Consider the following 16,735-nt stretch of genomic DNA (forward strand, 5'->3'; position numbering starts at 1 on the left):
TTGGTCCTAAACAAATATTTGATTTCCAGTGTCAGGACACCAATTGGACCAAGTTCATCATCTGGGTTATGTACAGATCAAACATCATCGATGGAATCCGAGAAGATGTACACGTTGGAGAGACCAAGTTTCAAGCAAAAGTTCATGCTACATCGGATTGCAATCAACTCCGCACCTTGTACATTACCTGAATGCCGAATAACATCAGCATGAGCGTCACATACAAGATATTGTGAATCTCTTACTACTGTCCCAACGTTGAATTTGTTACAAGTTTTATCAAAGCATACATCAACATCCAGTATGAATTAATTAGGTAAAGGTGACTTGGAAGAATAATATGAGGGCTGTTGTAATTCACTCCATGTTATAGCACACACCGAGCTGAATTTTCAAAGAGAATCCAAAAGTGTATATGCCCCAGTCCATTCTACATTTAGATTTTTGTCCCGAAGGTTCATGCTTTCCCTTGCAAGTTTCGTACCAAATAACCTGGCAGATAAGAACAAACCATTCGAAATCTTGCTTAAGGATCTTCGACACATACAAGGCACAGTAAAAAAATGATGCATCACGATGCGAATTTAAACAAAACCAAAATGAAGTGGTGACCTTTAACCTTAAAATATTTATAAAAAAAAAAGCATATTTACATACAATTACATCGTATGTATCCTAAATGGCACCAAATGATATGTTTTTTGACTATGTACATTTGGTGGTCGCAACAATTTGTCACCTTTTTGAATAATTATGCTTTTAGTGAAATGAAAGCATTTAGACAAAATTGTTTGAAAATCCAATCGGCTCTACCCTTTAAATTATAATGACGAAAATGAGACTAATGATATCTCTTTTCTCAAATTTGTTCTTTTTTAGGACCTTTTTTTCAATTTTCATTATGATGGTATTATTTCATTTTTTTAGTGCGGTAAATTTAAAAATGGAAAACTCGTATGTTTATCAGGTATTTATGAATACTCGGTCACAAAAATTATTATCGACCAAAGTAGTTTTGTTTTTGTTTTTAAAATCATGTACAAAGTTATCATTATTGATCATTTACGTGATAAGATTAGACGTATGTAATTTTGTATATCAGAATGTCTGGGATTTTTCGACTGAATATGTTGCTGATTTACGTGAGGTTAGTGCCTTCCCAAACGTAGTATGAAGCTGCCTTTTCTGCACTTGGATTCACCATTGAGACATGTGAATACGAGACTAAAAAAGATGATCGATTGCAGGAAAATAATAACAAATCAAAACTCGAGCGGGATTTCTGAGCTATTAACAAAATAGTTATAGTTCAAACTCGCCTTGAATATATTTGAACATGTTGTGTTAGTTGTTGGAATTTCAAACTTCTAAATTTAATCCATCCTATTTAAGAGTACATTTCCATGTGTTGATTTGAATTTCAAAATTTTTTAAGTAATCAAAGCAAAAAAAAATAAAAAATAAAAATCCAACTGCCGTGAAATCGTAAAGAATTCCTATTTTTTTTATGATATTCCCAATCCTAGAAATTTATTATTAGATTTAACAAAATGGTAATGCATATGAAACAAAGATGAAATGAACTTTGATGTCCCGGTTTTTTAAATTTGAAGAAAAGATACTTTTTGCAATAAAAAACACATCATTCAGTTGATGAGTTGATCTATTATATGATAATCTCACGGATCAATATATGTGAAACAATCATATCTATCATAAAAAGTAATTTTTTTTTTTTTATGAATCAAACAAAATTAATCAATAATACGATCTCACAGAAATTTTCATATCCTTTGATTTTTCCTCTCAATACAAGATGAGACAATACCATTTTCACATAAATATCATATATGCTTTGTTTTTATTAATTATCATTATTATTTCATCTCAAATTCATGCTTCCTATAAAACTTAATATGGTTTTAACCAAACACCATGTATATGTCACATAAGACACCGTTTGATGTAAATAATAAGATCTCGCGCCTTGTTACATATTTCAAAGCAATTTTGTTTTGAAATAATATTAAAATTTCCCCGTATAATATTCCAAAACAATATATCTTACCAGTCCGAGTGCGAAATGTAAGGTTCTAGAAAGAGTTTATTCTTGAGATCCAAAACACTAGCTTTTTCTTCCATGTAAAGTCAAGATATTCAGGAAGATGACTCAAGATATTTTCAATATTTCCCTAAAATGTTAAACTAAACTTAAACCCCTTAGAAAACAAAATTAAATCCAAATCATCCACTAACACAAATTACAGATAACAGTAAGCAAGAGTGCTAACATCATCCATGGAATCCTACACACTTCTCTCAGATTCTCAATTCTTGTTCTGCCCTGTCTCCTCTAAATCTTAATATCATCACTAGAACCAGAAGTCTTACCTTTAAACCATTGAAACAAAGGATTTCTCACCCCACAAGAGTTCAATGCCAAAAGATGTATGTTCCTGGTGAGTTTCTTCGTTTTGAACTATCTTAATAGAAATGAATCCGTAAGCGAATGTAGTGTTTGAAGAAGTGCATGCTTTGTAGGATATGGAGATGCCTCACCAGAAAAGAAAGCAGCTAAACACCTACATGATTTGTTCACCTAAATTGCAGTTAAAATTGTCAACGCAGAGCTTCAGGTCTGTCTTTCTTTTCTTGATGTTTCGAACCGAAATGCAAGAAATCACTTCTCAAAAATAGCATTGAATGGACCAACAATAATTTTTTATTTTTATCAACCCCTACATGAAAGTTGGAGACCAGGGAGCATAGTTCTAGAACTAATATTCAAGGTATACATGTGCATATTGGTCACTTACTCACTTATGGTAAACGAAGCCCAAAAGTTTCAGACTCTAGACCAACTTAAAAATATAAAAAAGAGTGTCCACGATTTTTGAACTTGTGATCTCATGGCCCTGATATCATGTTGTAAATCATTTTTCTTAAACATTCGAGCTTACGAGAGGTGGACAACAATAATTTTACACTTCTCCATTTACAATAAATACATACACCACGAATTGTTTTGCCATATAGACCACCCCCTTTGAAAATGACCAACTACAATAATATGGAACAAACATATAAATATGCTTATAAATGTATGTACACAACCCCTTCTGGATGAGTTTTAGAAACTCAGAGTAGATTGCAAGAACAGAGCTACAACGGAGAGGCATATGCAGAACTGATGCAGTTCCTGGAACAGCATTCCCTGAATGATGGAGATGAGTTTTGTGCTGATTTGATGTGGAAGTCATCCAGGCACAAAAGTTTAGGTGCATCAATAATTCAGTTTTAGTATAATCTGAAATATTGACTCGCAAAAATATTAACATCTGTGTGCAAATGGCATGGTATGTTTATGATTTGATTTTTCTTCTCAGCTCTACGCATACTAGAGGTCAGTATTTTTCTATACTAGAATTAAGATTTTCACTTTTATGTTATTTTCACCAGGAAAAAATTGACAACTTATACAGTTTGTGTCTAATATGTAATTAAGATCCGGTCTGCACATTGCAAGAAAGATTTTAAATGGGACAACCTGAAGCGTTTGGCATCAAAGGCCAAGTGAAGCCGGTCTTTTTCTTCTATCTTATTTTAAACGTTCAACTAGTTTTTACTAATTGTGCAGTTTGCGTGAATGCTAAACAGATGATGGATGAACACAACACAAAAGTCACGAGGGATTATGTATCAGAAACTAGTGAGAACTGATGTCAGGACATCTTCCTCAATCAGACAGACAATATCACTCTGTAATTTGTTGTATATCCAATACAATAAGATGAAATTTCAAGTTAAATGGATAAAAATAGGTAGGGGTGTCAATCGGGTGGGTTGGGTCGGGTTTCGGGTCAACCCGCGATTTTTTTTTATTTTTTTCAACCCGAACCCAACCCGAATCCGAAGCAACCCGAAAACCCCCAACCCGAACACGAACCCGTATAACCCGACTCAACCCATCTAACCCGCCTAACCCGAATTTTATTTTTTTTTTAATTTTTTAAAAAAAATTAATGAAAAAAATTCAAAAAATAAGAATATTTTAATTTAAATACATAATAACAAAATTTCCTATTTAAATTTGAAAGTTTAATCGTAGAAAATTAAAAGTAAATTTACTAAATCAAATAAAAAATTATTAAAAAAAAATATGCAAAATAAATATTAAATGATGAAAATTTATCATATAAATATACAATAAATTTTGTTCAAACACACAATATATAAAAATATAGGTAATATTTTCAAAAAAAAAAGTTCGCGGGTCAATCCGCGACCCAACCCGACCCAACCCGAAACCCACCTAATATGACACTAACCCGAATCCCCCCAACCCGAACCTGATTTTTTTCGTGTTGGTTCGTGTCGGGTTGACGGGTCGTGTCGCATTTTGACACCCCTAAAAATAGGCATGCTTTTCCTCTTCACAGACAGGTAAGCACAATTCTATTACTGGCAGTTAATCCTGTAAGAATGATTTCCAATAGCGATTAACTTTGAAACTCCAAGGAGTTCAGTTATATTCATCATAATAATTTGATATTTAAAAAGTGATTCCAGAAATATTGAAAGCATATATAATCTCTTGTAAGGTTAAACTAGCACAAGAACCCATTAACTAATTGCTAATAGTTGTTGCATGTAGAAATAATTTTTTAAGGAAACAATAGCTAGAAAGACGCACAACTATATCATGGAAGCAGTTGAATTAATGTACACATTTTTTGTTCCATAAATAAGAGAGACCAAAACAAACGGAAGCCACGGTATTCACTCCAAAAAAGATAAATCAAGTATGTGAAGGGATTTCTATGGTGTCATGAATACTAGTGTGTATGAAGAGGCTTGACCTGTAAATTTTGAGCACAAACTATAACGCAATCTTCTAGTCCTTAGTTTCTTCATGATTATCTTGACTGGGCTGCACCAACCAAATCATTGTGAGCATAAAACGGGTGTTTCTGGTGGATATTCAGTGCAATGAAGGTCAACAAGGTAAATACGTGCATGTCATATCAAACAACAAATGTTCTCTGATGGCAAATGATTACCTCGATGTAGGCTCTGACATCTGAAGAAGCTTGGATTTTTCCTTCACTAAAATATGATTGAGCATTTTCTTCAATATTCTCAACGCTGCAAGCCAGCATGTCAAAAGTTTCCGTTGATCATAAACAAAAGACAAACTAAAGTTCGATGAATGAATTCGATAGTCATCACCAAATGGCAAGAATCATAACACTGAGCATGAAGTGCCATTGTTTAAGAAGATGGAAGTATGGAAACATCCATGAAATACAGAGCCCCGAGCAAATATTGATCATTGTCTTACTCATAAATGTAATTGACCATTATTCCTGCACTCTGTCTTAGGCCTTTTTCTGACCGATCAGCCATCCAATTGATTCTTCCGATCATCTGTACATATAATAAACAATACACAATTCTTCCAATCATCCGACACACATAAAATGTAACAAACATGAAACAAGATAAGTAATGTTGTAAGATTAAGTAAATTAATTCTCCTGCTCACCTGTACATATAATATACAAAATGAAAACCGATTACAATGAACTTCTTCTGTACTGATGCTTTGCAATTCCAATTTATCTACCCTATCTCTTTACTGGCTGAACATTTTTTTCCTATTGTGTGTCTGTGAGAGTAAACTCATACAGATAAAACAACCGGTGACTTAAAGCTCAATCAGATAGTTCGTTAGCCCCCTCGAAGTCAACTGAAAGTAGATGCGGTAATATGGATTTTTACTTGGGAAGGTGAGTGAAAAATAGAGTCATGCACTCATATGCACCCATGCAAGTAAAGGTTTTAAGGAGACTGGACACCAAATAAAAAAGCCACAACCCCTCCAGCCCAGCAGCATCCAACACACAAAAAATGTAACAAGTATGAAAGAAGAGAAGTGCTATTGTACAGATTAATGTTAAATAACATACCGCTCCATTTTGCAAATGAAAATTTCCGACAGAATCTAGAGCTTTCCCCCTCTTCTTCTCTAGGAAAAGATACCTGTAGTAGGAAGTCAATAAAACAAAATGTAAAAAACTAAAGCAGCCCTATGAATACACTTGAAATCATGTTCACCTCACACTAAATGCCAATCAAATTATTAAACTTTAGATATCATTCTATAAAAATTGTGCTATTTTACGTACCTCACTCTTGAGTTATGTCCTCCGCAAAATTATAACTAAAAAAAGGCTTTCAAGGATGCAAATGCTTCCTTTTTTCTTTTGCTTCTTCTTGCCAATGTAATTTGATTACTTGGGGGATATGCATATAGTTGTAGATTTTTCATAAAGTTTTTCTCATAATAATTGCATGATATTCAGTGGCAGATTTGAAATATGAAGGAATTAGTTCACTTTGGTTATATTTAGAATATCTAGCAACTTGCTCATAATATAGTGTTCCAACTCTTTGATATTGTTCACTATTTCAAAATCAAACAATCTATTACCTATATAAAAGAGCCAATATTGAACACATTGTGAATTATCATTTATGTCCTTTAGTTGTGAATTGCCATTTATGTCCTTTGATTTGTGAATTGATTTGTCATTTATGTCTTTTGGTTGTATTGTCATTTATGTCCTTTGATTTGTGAATTGTCATGTTAATCTATTAATTAATTAATTTTAATAACCTATAAAAGAGTCTATAACATTATAAATTGTCATTTATGTCCTTTGGTTGTGACTTGTCATTTATGTCCTTTTGTTTGTGAATTGACGGTTTGTGAATTGTTATTTTAATCTATTAATTAACCTATATAAAAGAGCTTATATAATTTTTTTCTTCTTTTTATTTCTCACTATCTGTTTTTGGTTTTTTCCCATCTACTTTTAATCTGAAAGCTCTTGGTATTTTATTTTTGAAAAGAATTTATACCGTGTATTTTATTGTATCTGTGATATCACATGTAGGCGAAATTATTATAATTAATTTTTGTTTCAAATATTTTTTTTGAATTTATAACGTTTTAATATTTATTTTGTGCGTTGAGTACTGATAAATATAATATATTTATTTGAGATATTAATGTTATTATTATAGGAATTAGGCAATTAAATGATTTATTATTATTAAATATAAAAACAATTAATTGAACACATTGTGAATTGTCATTTATGTCCATTGGTTGTGAAATTCATTTGGCTTGTGAATTGTCATTTTAATCTATTAACCTATATAAAAGAGCTTATATAAATTTTTTCTTCTTTTTATTTCTCACTAACTATTTTTCGTTTTTTCCAATCTAATTTTTTTTTCTTCTTTTTATTTCTCACTATCTGTTTTTGGTTTTTTCTCATCTACTTTTAATCTGAAAGCTCTTGGTATTTTATTTTTGAAAAGAATTTATACCGTGTATTTTATTGTATCTGTGATATCACATGTAGGTGAAATTATTATAATTAATTTTTGTTTCAAATATTTTTTTGAATTTATAACGTTTTAATATTTATTTTGTGCGTTGAATACTGATAAATATAATATATTTATTTGAGAGATTAATGTTATTATTATAGGAATTAGGCAATTAAATGATTTATTATTATTAAATATAAAAACAATTAATTGAACACATTGTGAATTGCCATTTACGTCCATTGGTTGTGAAATTCATTTGGCTTGTGAATGGTCATTTTAATCTATTAACCTATATAAAAGAGCTTATATAAATTTTTTCTACTTTTTATTTCTCACTAACTGTTTTTCGTTTTTTCCAATCTAATTTTAATCTAAAAGCTTTTGTTATTTTATTTTTGAAAGAAATTTATACCGTGTATTTTATTGTATCTGTGATATCACATGTATGTCAAATTATTATAATTAATTTTGTTTCAAATATTTTTTTGAATTTATAAAGTTTTAATATTTATTTTGTGAGTTGAGTATTGATAAATTTAATATATTTATTTGAGAGATTAATGTTATTATTATAGGAATTAGGCAATTAAATGATTTATTATTAATTATAAAAACAATTAATTGAACACATTGTGAATTGTCATTTATGTTCATTTTTATGAATTGTCATTTATGTCATTTGGTTTGTGAATTGTCATTTTAATCTATTAACCTACATAAAAGAGCCTATATAAATTTTTTCTTCTTTTTATTTCTCACTATACATAAAACAGCTTGTGTATATACTGTTTTTTTGGTAAAAGCGAGTCTCTATATATAAGCTTGTGTATATATAGGGAATGTGAATCATCATTATATATAATATGTGGACTCCATATTAGGGGTTTTTGGTCAAAACTACATAAATAATGTAATTATATCTCGTAGAAGAAGGTTTGTTCACAAAAATATATAATTATTATTGAGTGGTTGTTTTTATCATTATAATTTTGGCTCTTGATATCCTTGTTTAATTAAAATTTAATTTACACAAAAAATCGAAATATTCATGTTATTAAATTTAATAATTAGCTTTGGAACTCAAATTAATTTAATTTTTCAAAGAACAATTTTTCCCAGATATTTATTTTAAACATTTCTTTAAAGTTATTATTAATTACTTGCATACTTAGAAGCACGTGATATTATCTTGGTTTTGTGTCTTTTCACATTATTATTACTGATACTAATTATATATATATATATATATATATATATATATATATATATATAATCATTCTTCATTTGGTTGTTATAGATTAACCATTTCTTTGGAACATTTTAACTAGTATGAGGTTAATAGCTTATTGATTGATATCTAAGAATTGTGCATATTCTACATTGAAGTTTCTTCGTATTTAAAATGGATCGGAAATCTTCTGAATCATACTCAAAAAGGTTAAGAATAAATTGAGTATTGATCCATTCATATGTCAATATCAACCATCTTATTAACAATATTTTTGTATTCATCATGTTTTGGTTTCAGTCGGTTGATTACTCAACCATTTTCACTTGATAATGAAGATCATCAAAAAGCGACTAGACAAGAAGGTAATTACATTTGTACCAAAAGGTTATTACGTAAATGATATATCTTGGGATTGGAAATACTAATTTATCTGAAATTCATGATAAAACAGAAGTCCATGAATTGAGTTCAATGTTGACATGCCTATATTGTGCTGCAAAGAAATTCGAATTTGAACGCGCAATATTTTGTTGCAATTTAGATTTTCTTGGATTTTCAATCTATTACGGAGTAAAAAAAATCATTTTATTATTTTATTTTTGTCGATGATTTACTGTATAATCATCTAGCAAGTCTTTTTTTTTTCACGTGCTACAATTTTAATTTTCTTGGATTTTGGATCCATCATGGAGTCCAAGGTACTCATTTTATTATTTTATTTTTGTTGGGGATTTTATCATGAATCATCTAGAAAGTCATTTTATTAATTTTATTTTTGTTTGTGAACTTTACTTTAGTCGTTTCGGTTATAGTAAGTATGTAAGTATGTAAACGTAAGTTTAAAAAAACATATAAATGTTTAAATATTAATTAAATATATATTTTCACCGCTAAGCCAAAGTTAAAAAACATATAAATATTACAATGAAATATAAACAGGTATCGTTTATCATTAACTGTACAAGAAAATTATTTGGTGGCAAGGATTACTTTATTTGAGGATATTGCTGTGATGTTGATAGGCTTCCCAGTACAAGAGTTCATCGACAAGATATTGAAGGTAACATAGTTCATAATGTAACAACAGATTGTCTTCAATTTCACATTGATAAAAAATAAAATTTTTTGATGTCAGGATGAAATACCAGAACAATATCTCCAACAACTCGAGGAGAAAAATAATGTCAAACAAAAATTTCTTGTTTAAGTTTGACAACAATGTAAAACAACATAATGGCACAATGTCTATCTTAGCGGAAGGATTAATGGCAGATAGAAAATTACATGCCAACTCCAAATATCATAAGAAAAGGAAGAGTATTTCAGCTTCAAGTTCAAAGGGAAAAAATAGTTCACCACGTACCAGAATAACAAGGAAAAAAAGTCAACACAACATGAGCACAAGGAAGCCGAAAATTCAATCAATTAACATAGGAGATGAAAAGAAGCTATCGACATTCACTCACAAAAATCGAAAACAAGCTAAAAGCCCAAAGACACCAGAAAAGCAAAATGTTAAGATCAAAATAGAAAAACTATGAAGGGTTATAATATTGGTAAACCTTTAAAATAATCTACTTTGCAATGAGATATTTTTATCTTTATTGTTGTTCTTATTGTTTGTATAATCTTACTTATAGCCTTACTTATTATTCTCACGTGCAACGCACGTGTCTTTACCTAGTTTATTTAAAATTTCTAGGAGAGTCTCTTTGTTGGCACTAATATATCAAAATAAATACCTGGCGCAAAGCCGTGTCAAAGGGATTTGCAGTGCTACTGTCAAAGAAGTTGAATTAACCCATTCATAATCTGTTGTGGATAACAAGTTCCGCATCACTTCCATCCCATTTTTTCCAGAAGCAAATTCTCTGTCACATGTGAATATATTAGAACAAGAAGCATTTGTGATCCCAATTAAATTACCTTAAATATCAAATTTGATTCATAACCTATTTGACGTGGTGTTTTGTTAATGGCTGTCAGTTGAAATAAGAATCTATTGAGAACAGCACAGTAAAGAATGGTTACCAGGCTAGAGTCTAAGAGACATGGTTTTGTATAGTTTTTTTAAAAAAAAAACATCAAGGATTCAAAGGATCATCAATTTTTACCATGAGACAGAACAAGTGTAGATAAACAATATTAATCTTCCCACCTCATAATGCAAACCACAAAAAGAGAGAAATGAAACATAGTAAAATCTTCCCAAGTAGTTAAATTGAGTAAAATCATATCCTAATATCTGACTCCTTGAGGACAAAGTAATATGCTGCAGCATGCTATTTCAGCTAGATTTGGAAATAAAACCCAAAAAAAAAAAAAAAACTAGGCTACATGATTGAAGAACGGAAGGAAAATCATTTATATACAAAAGATCTATTGGCGAAGTTTTGGGTAATCAAGATCAACATGTTAACGACAGTACATCATTACTTGGTTGCGAAAGCTGGCATTGATTTGATCTTTATCTTGATCATAATTGTGTGATCCTGATCAAGATAAGAGATTAAATCAAGCACGATTTTCTGGATTCCTCCCGGCTCCCAGGTGTAAACAAGGACGGTAATAATGTCATATATGCTGATCAGATTCCACAACAGCCTACTTGTGGTAATATGGTGCAACTATGCTGCAAAATACATGCTGAAATAACAAAATAAAGAGAACTATGGTGTAGTATTGCTGCAAAAAATGTCCATGGAAACCTAAATGGAAAGTTTATGCCAAAGAGGTTAACAATGGTCGGGATATATTAGAATGCAACACAAGCACACACACCTTCCAAATACTCAGAATTAACAATATAGAGTTCAAGAACCCCAACAAAGAAGTATAGTACATCGAATCTGAAGTAAAATTGAATCGACACATACTTACTCTGTTACATCTAAGATAGCACTTTCTTCTTCTGGTTTTAGTAACATTTCTCTGAAAGTAGAAGTAGATCTTTCAGCGGATGCCAACTTTGACAAAAGCCATTGCATGTATCCTGGTATAGGACTAAGAGTTGCGAATGTCTGCAGTGTAGAATTTCAACATAATAGTGAGAACAGGAGATTGTTTGTAAGAAATGGGAAGAAAATGGTTTAAGAAAGAGTAAGAATATGATGTTGCTGAAAAATCCCAAAAAATGTGATACTATAGTTCTCATATTTGTTCCACGAGTATAAAAAAGTGTAACGAGTTGACCACAGAGGCAAGTAACTGACTGACCTAAGTGTGGAGAAATAAAAATCATCATCGTTCAAGAAATGCATTTAATTGTGCTTCCCAACGGTTTAAGTACGAATATTTCATTACTTTTTTCTGTTTTTAAGGCACTAATCCTATAGCTGTTGTTCAATGAAGCAAATCTTTTATAATAGCAGTATCTTCAAACATTCTATTCTAAAACAATTCTGTAAAGAAAATCCTTTCTGCAAAGGGCTTATAAAATGAGCATATGAGCATGACATAAACATACTAGAAACAGAAATACGTTTCCAAGGAACAACGTCAAATTTGTTCAGTTATGATCTTTCTCCTTTCTCTGCTAAGTGAAAATGTATAATTATGAATGCCTATATCTTTCATTATTGAGTCAGAGTATGATCTCAATGTTCACCTTTGGTTTTACTAATTTTTTCTAGCAGATATTTTAAGCCTCAAGGGTGTTGAAAAATGACAATTACAGGAGGTCCATATCATCAGTATGGAAGTTTAGATGGATTGTTAAATGAGTATGCTTCAAGTGTAATATGCATGTTCCAGTTTAAATCCCGCATAAAAAAATCTGCGCTTACTGAGATTCTCGGCATGTCCTTTCTCACGACATCAATCACACGTTTGATAAGAAACTTTCCCAGGTTAATTCCAGATAAGCCAGGCTACAAATTAAGATTTACATAAACTGTCAGGAAAATAAAGATTCAGTAGCATAATTATTAAGAATCAACCAGAAGCTAACAATTCAGAATAAAAATGAAGTAGAGTAGGGGAGATCAATGTGTGGTGCGGGCAAGGATGCAGCATCGAATGATGTTAAATGAACTTAAGAGGGGGAAAAAGAAATGCATCATTAACACGCAAATTGTTTAAACTAATAATAAGTTTGTCATCCTACTCGCGCACTTCCAACAAAAATCAGTGAACAGAATAGAGCATGGCATTGGTTGGACTATCAACTCAAAAAATTCGAGAAATGATTTGAGGTATTTTGTGGGGAAAAGATAATTGAAATGGTATTTGGATATGAAACTGGGAATTAGTATGATACGAAACAAGCGCGTAAGTGCGTAATAATTGAATTTAAAATATGAAAATAAAATAACGATTATTTGAAAAAAGTGAACAGAATAAAGGGTAGGCATGTAATAAATGTTGTAGAATAAGTTAATCAAATCTTAGATACTGATTTGAGTAAAAAATTATGGAAAATTGGTGGGTTTTTTAGAACTATATTTGAATAAAAAAAATTAGCTGATTTTAGTAGAGCTAATTGCCCAAAAAGCAGACCCACAACATTCCATCAAACTGAAGCCATAAAATCTCATCACCACTGCATGTGAGATAGAGGAGAAAATAGTCAGATCCTGAAAAAAGAAAGTTCATGAAAGCTCAAACAAGGAAAAACCAGGTTGTACAGGTCTATGTAGAGAAGAATTGAAACAAAAATTAAATTAGAATCAAATCACTTTTGGGCAGAAAATTATGACCATTCTAATATTTACCTGAGTAGAAGATATAGAATAAAAGAGTGCACAAGTTGCCTCATATTCAGCTATCGGAGGGTCATCCCATAGAACTTCCTGTTTTGAATTAGTCAGTAACGAATGATAGCTAAGTACTAATTCTCCACCAACTCGGTAGAAAGTTATTCACCTGTATCGTTTGAGCCACATTTTTCATAAGTGCAACTTCAATAAAAATCAGTGGTTCACCTGAAGGGAAAAAAAATTATTACATCACTGCAAATATATAGAATATGCATGATGTACAGCAAATGCAGTGAATTTCTGAATGGACACTGATGCAACGCCTAAACCTAAAATGCAGATTATAGATTGATGCAGTTAGCTTCAAACCATTATGGAATTAAAAACAACTTAGAAAGACTGATAACTTACAAACTCTAAGACTTGCATTGGGAAATTAAGATTAGCAATATGACTTTATAATCGAGATATCTGATTGAGTGACTTTCAAGGCACAACCTACTTACACTCTGCAAATACATAGCAAGAAAACTTGCTATCTTATGCATTGACCATTTAACACAGGTCGAAAATTTTCTGCAACCACCAGTTTGTGATACGTTAATCAGCTATCCCGTGTTATTCTGACTATGGTAGACAAAAAAAAATGCAAACCTGGAATAGCTGGGTGCAAGTATCCAAAACAACGGCGTCCAACACCAAGTCTTCTCTTCAAATCTAAAAGGTTGCTGATTGGATGCACTGCCTGATCATAAGAATGACTACATCTATACGTTTACATGATGCAATACATGGATTGGAAAAATCTATTGCATGTGACAACCAAGAAACTAACCTCATATGCCACGATCTTTTCCAACAAGGAAGCTGGATCATCCCATGTTATGTTATGAAGCTGAAGGTTAGCCGGACTGAGCCATGTAATGAGCTTCTCTTTCAAGTAAGAGTCGAGTGCTCTCAGTGGAGCCAAATTTACCTCCCTGAGGTGATGGTTGAAAAGGGTTTCAGTAAGATTCAGATATTCTACGGTATCTGTTCAGCAAATCATGATGCATATAGAAATGAAAAAGCACATTGTGAGAACGACAGAACATGTGAAACAACTAAATTCGTTCTTTTTTGTTTACTTTCAATTTAAGGTGGGGTGACATACCCCCATCATGTTTAGGACAACGAGTTTGCATATGTATGATTCACTTAAATATATCAAGAAAAAAATGAAAAAATTGTAAGATTGGTTGCATAACCTTACATGAGCAAAGAGAGTATGTCTGCTCGCATGATGGACAAGAATCTCAGTCCCCCAGTGTGTGTGTTCAACCGTTCAAATAGAACTTCATACATTGGCTTAAGAGAATGCCTCAGATTCCGTTCAATCCTATAGAAAGCAGACAAGTAACCTTCCTCGTCATGAATATCATCTGCATCCATACCACCTAAAGCTATAAAATGCATCAATTTCCAAGAGTAAGTAAAACAAAAATCAAAACACTCGTAGTCGCTTTGAATAAATGACAACACACAAGTTTACCACTCGGAGGCTCAAGTTTAAGGTATTGCTTCATCAGTTCCCGAAGTTGAGTTCGATTGAGATCATATTCTCTAGCAAGTGTCATCAGTAAAGTCCGACGATTCTCATCTGATAGTCCAAAGTATCCCTACACCAAGTTGCGGTCAGTATTATGCAGTCATTAGTAAAAAATTGGCATGGCATTTTAAACAACAAAATCACCTCAGAAAATTCATTTAATGCAGAATCTAGAATCTCTGTCTTGTTCATCGATATAGCAGAGTGCATGGACTCTCGCACTTCCCCAAGTTCTCTGAAAACATCACATCTATCATAAAAATCTGTTATGACTCATGACCAAGAAAAAACATTTTCTTCTGTCATTGGACTACAATAGATAATTATAAAGGTCAATGGATACTCTTTCCACTTAAGTATATATTTCTGACATGACGATGTTGGGTATGCTACCAGGTCTGTCATTTGTATGAAAATAATCAGTAAGCGACTATAACATGGCATGTCAATATTCCAATTTAGTTTCCAAAAAACCACCTGAAAGCTTTCAGAAATCATCACAAAATCATTCTCGATTCTCCTACAAAGCAGGTAGCTCAATCTCACCCACAATCCTTGTCTACCAAGTTATGACACCCCATCCTTTTTTCTGTTAGACAAAAACTCAAGTTTCAAGTGACATTTTTATTTTTATTTTTGACACTGTTCATTCTATTAAGCATTTTATTGGTGAGGGAGACAATATGGAAAGAGGTTTACACCAAAATACACGCCAATATAACTAACACGAGATATTTCTGCACAGTGAAACTGAATTTTCTTCAGAGTTTCAGACTCCAAAATGCACTTTGTTTTTAATTTGCACGTTACAATTGAGTAAAAAAGGAATTTTTTTGGATACCGCATAAAAATTCAACCATCGTTATCTGCAGCATCGTGGAGACAATATTACCAACTTCAATCCATCTACTTGAGCTATGTTTGAACTCAAATAAGATTCTATCAGAAAATCAACATAATTGCAACTAATTAATATCTCGCATGCACCAGTTGCATGCAACTAGTGTACATCTTAACCACACACACAAAACTACATATCTTTTTTCAAGAGTAAAGCACATCCACAAATCAAGACTCAAAAACCTACACTTTCAACTCATTGTAGCATAAATATTCCAATCCGCAAAAATGAACACAAGATTTTAGCAGCACCTAAATAAAAAATTCGAAAACAAAAATTAGATTGCTCAAAACTTTCTAGTCCGTCACGAAGACGAGCATATACATGGTTTTAAAATAAAAAGACTCGTTCTTTGGTGATTGCACACCTGCGGGGAATGGTGGAGACTTCATCGGAAGAGGAAACTTTATAATTGTCGATCGGAGGAAATTGCATTTGATTAATCCTGTTCTGTAAATCGCAAAATCACCATCTCAAATCACAACCCATAAAGAAATAACTCATTAAAAAAATGATTAAGCGGTGATTCAATTTCATCAACTCCGTGAATGATCGTCGTTTTGATCAGAACCCAGTCAAAAGAAGAGCTTACAGTTGCGGGGGAAGATGGGCGCATTTTAGTTCTCAGCAGAATGGAGAGAGCCTTGTTCATATCCTCCGACAAGGCGTCACATCTGATTAATTAATTTTATATTAGTCTCAAGGAACATGTATAAACATGTTAGAATAGTTAAGTCAAGTATTCAAAAAAAAAAAAAGAATATGAAAGTCAGTGCAAAAAAAAAAAAAAAATTGTTCCCAATATATGTGTACACAGAAATTCGAGAGAAAACGTTACAAACACTTATACCAAAATATATATATCTGTTTTTGCTCCTATATTATCGACAAATTCACCAAAATTGTTTTCTATC

The 16,735-nt window shown here is 31.8% G+C and overlaps 1 protein-coding gene and 2 long non-coding RNA genes across 8 annotated transcripts; 2 read left to right on the forward strand and 1 right to left on the reverse strand.

The window, feature by feature from the left end:
- Nucleotides 1–1,825: 1,825 nt before the first annotated feature.
- Nucleotides 1,826–3,178, forward strand: LOC140836811 (uncharacterized). The gene is made up of 2 exons (XR_012119181.1): nucleotides 1,826–2,459; nucleotides 2,542–3,178. It is a non-coding gene; the product is annotated as an uncharacterized lncRNA (long non-coding RNA).
- Nucleotides 2,973–16,495, reverse strand: LOC140836810 (uncharacterized). 6 transcript variants are annotated; one of them, XM_073202627.1, is made up of 17 exons: nucleotides 16,414–16,495; nucleotides 16,189–16,271; nucleotides 15,065–15,155; nucleotides 14,864–14,990; nucleotides 14,585–14,774; nucleotides 14,168–14,312; nucleotides 13,987–14,077; nucleotides 13,499–13,557; nucleotides 13,348–13,425; nucleotides 12,421–12,504; nucleotides 11,516–11,655; nucleotides 10,378–10,506; nucleotides 5,970–6,042; nucleotides 5,342–5,427; nucleotides 5,061–5,145; nucleotides 4,860–4,930; nucleotides 2,973–3,239 (listed from the first exon to the last, which is right to left on the reverse strand). In XM_073202627.1, the coding sequence occupies exons 1-16, from the start codon at nucleotides 16,471–16,473 to the stop codon at nucleotides 4,895–4,897; spliced, it is 1,557 nt and encodes a 518-aa protein (XP_073058728.1). In that variant the 5' UTR covers nucleotides 16,474–16,495; the 3' UTR covers nucleotides 2,973–3,239; nucleotides 4,860–4,894. The 6 variants fall into 6 exon arrangements, with proteins under 6 accessions (XP_073058728.1, XP_073058729.1, XP_073058725.1 ...); XM_073202628.1 differs by having other exon boundaries at nucleotides 14,585–14,753; nucleotides 15,065–15,170; XM_073202624.1 differs by having other exon boundaries at nucleotides 2,973–3,214; nucleotides 15,065–15,170.
- Nucleotides 8,706–10,324, forward strand: LOC140836036 (uncharacterized). The gene is made up of 3 exons (XR_012118963.1): nucleotides 8,706–8,841; nucleotides 8,933–9,695; nucleotides 9,771–10,324. It is a non-coding gene; the product is annotated as an uncharacterized lncRNA (long non-coding RNA).
- Nucleotides 16,496–16,735: the final 240 nt, after the last annotated feature.

This window comes from Primulina eburnea, chromosome 7 (genome assembly GCF_022965805.1).
Source record: "Primulina eburnea isolate SZY01 chromosome 7, ASM2296580v1, whole genome shotgun sequence".
NCBI lineage: Eukaryota > Viridiplantae > Streptophyta > Magnoliopsida > Lamiales > Gesneriaceae > Primulina > Primulina eburnea.